We start from the raw sequence: 1,351 nt of genomic DNA, 5'->3' as shown, positions 1-1,351 counted from the left end.
AATATCATTTACCAACTATCCTTATAGATATTACGATCATATAAATGAACACACACTGTTTTATCATTAACAATTGTAACTGCAATATCATCATCATCTTTACAAGATTATAGTCACACTTACCCAACCTGCGGACATGTTGTGAGGCATCAATATTTGCTGGTTTGCTATCTGGGTGAATGAACGGCTTTTCATTTATTTCTTTGGCTACCTCATTAAAGTAACTCATCACAGCTACTCCATCACCCCAGGCATGCTCAAAGTTAAGAGCAGATTGTCCATCACGTGTCATTAATATAGAGAATGACTTATCAAACCATCTGTAGAGCAAATGAATTATTGATTATCAAACATAACTCAAAATTGCTAGCACAATAATTTTTTTCTCTCATTAAGCAAGCATTGTACTATATTCACTGCACAAAAAAATTATCTATTGTTCCTTTACATAATTTGTTCTCTTGGATATTTCTCTGAACATACCTGTTCTTGCCATTGCCATAGAGAAAAGTACGATACATCTTCTCTGGATCCGTCCCGACATCATGATCATCAAGCACGATGTTGAAAGCTGCAGTATCAATTGCATCCAGGGCTTCCTCATTCCCTGCTTCTATAAGTTCTGCTCTACACTTAGCCCAAGTGTCTCGATTTTCAGATGACAGAATGGCCACGGAGTGCAACGGTGGTGGGGTCTGACTACTGGCTATGTATGATACACATGCATGTACATAGCTTGGAGACAGAATGTTACCTGTACAAAAAATACATTATGATGAAAAAAATACACAGGTGTACACAAACTTTTTACATGCATATTGCTATTTTTAAAAATGTCTTTAACCCTTAACCCATTCTCAATGGAGATTCATACCATGGCATGATAGACCATCCCTCACACCAGGCTAACATTTCCAGCCATGTAAAGTTAAGCCTGCTGTAAGCTGTACATTAACAGCTGTTCACATAGTTTGGCCCTGGCTACAGTCCCTCAAAAGTAGACTTCAACATCTTTTTAGCTTCATTACCTAAAAAATGGTTATGTCACAGGAAGAGGATAGACAGCAGGATAAATCTATATTTTTCCAATTTTTTCTCTCAAGCAGATGACCCTGTTCATGCCCTTGTGCTGGGAGCTCCCATCATGAGTGAGTTAACAGGCTTCAAGTATGGATTAAAGCATGAACCTACCATCACTATCAAATATATCAAATACATAGAAGTGGCCATTCTTCATCATAAGCATATGGCGAGCATCTGGATTGCACTTCAATCTATCCTTCCCAAATTCTGGAATACGTGTGGAGTTAAAAAGGTTGCCAAATTGTGACATATCCAAAGGGAAAACCTG

The 1,351-nt window shown here is 37.9% G+C and overlaps 1 protein-coding gene across 1 annotated transcript in view; it reads right to left on the bottom strand.

Moving 5' to 3' along the window:
• The window catches only part of LOC119585147 (carnitine O-palmitoyltransferase 2, mitochondrial-like), a gene marked incomplete at its 5' end in the record, with an annotated part of 11,221 nt that overhangs the window by 2,631 nt on the left and 7,239 nt on the right, over positions 1-1,351 (bottom strand). The window contains 3 exon segments of the mRNA XM_037933776.1: positions 124-320; positions 484-754; positions 1,192-1,348. Coding sequence (XP_037789704.1) covers positions 124-320; positions 484-754; positions 1,192-1,348 — 625 coding nt within the window.

This window comes from Penaeus monodon, chromosome 19 (genome assembly GCF_015228065.2).
Source record: "Penaeus monodon isolate SGIC_2016 chromosome 19, NSTDA_Pmon_1, whole genome shotgun sequence".
In the NCBI taxonomy this organism is placed as follows: domain Eukaryota; kingdom Metazoa; phylum Arthropoda; class Malacostraca; order Decapoda; family Penaeidae; genus Penaeus; species Penaeus monodon.
The sequence above is the reverse complement of the archived record's forward strand: the minus strand, read 5'-3'. Positions and strand labels throughout refer to the sequence as shown.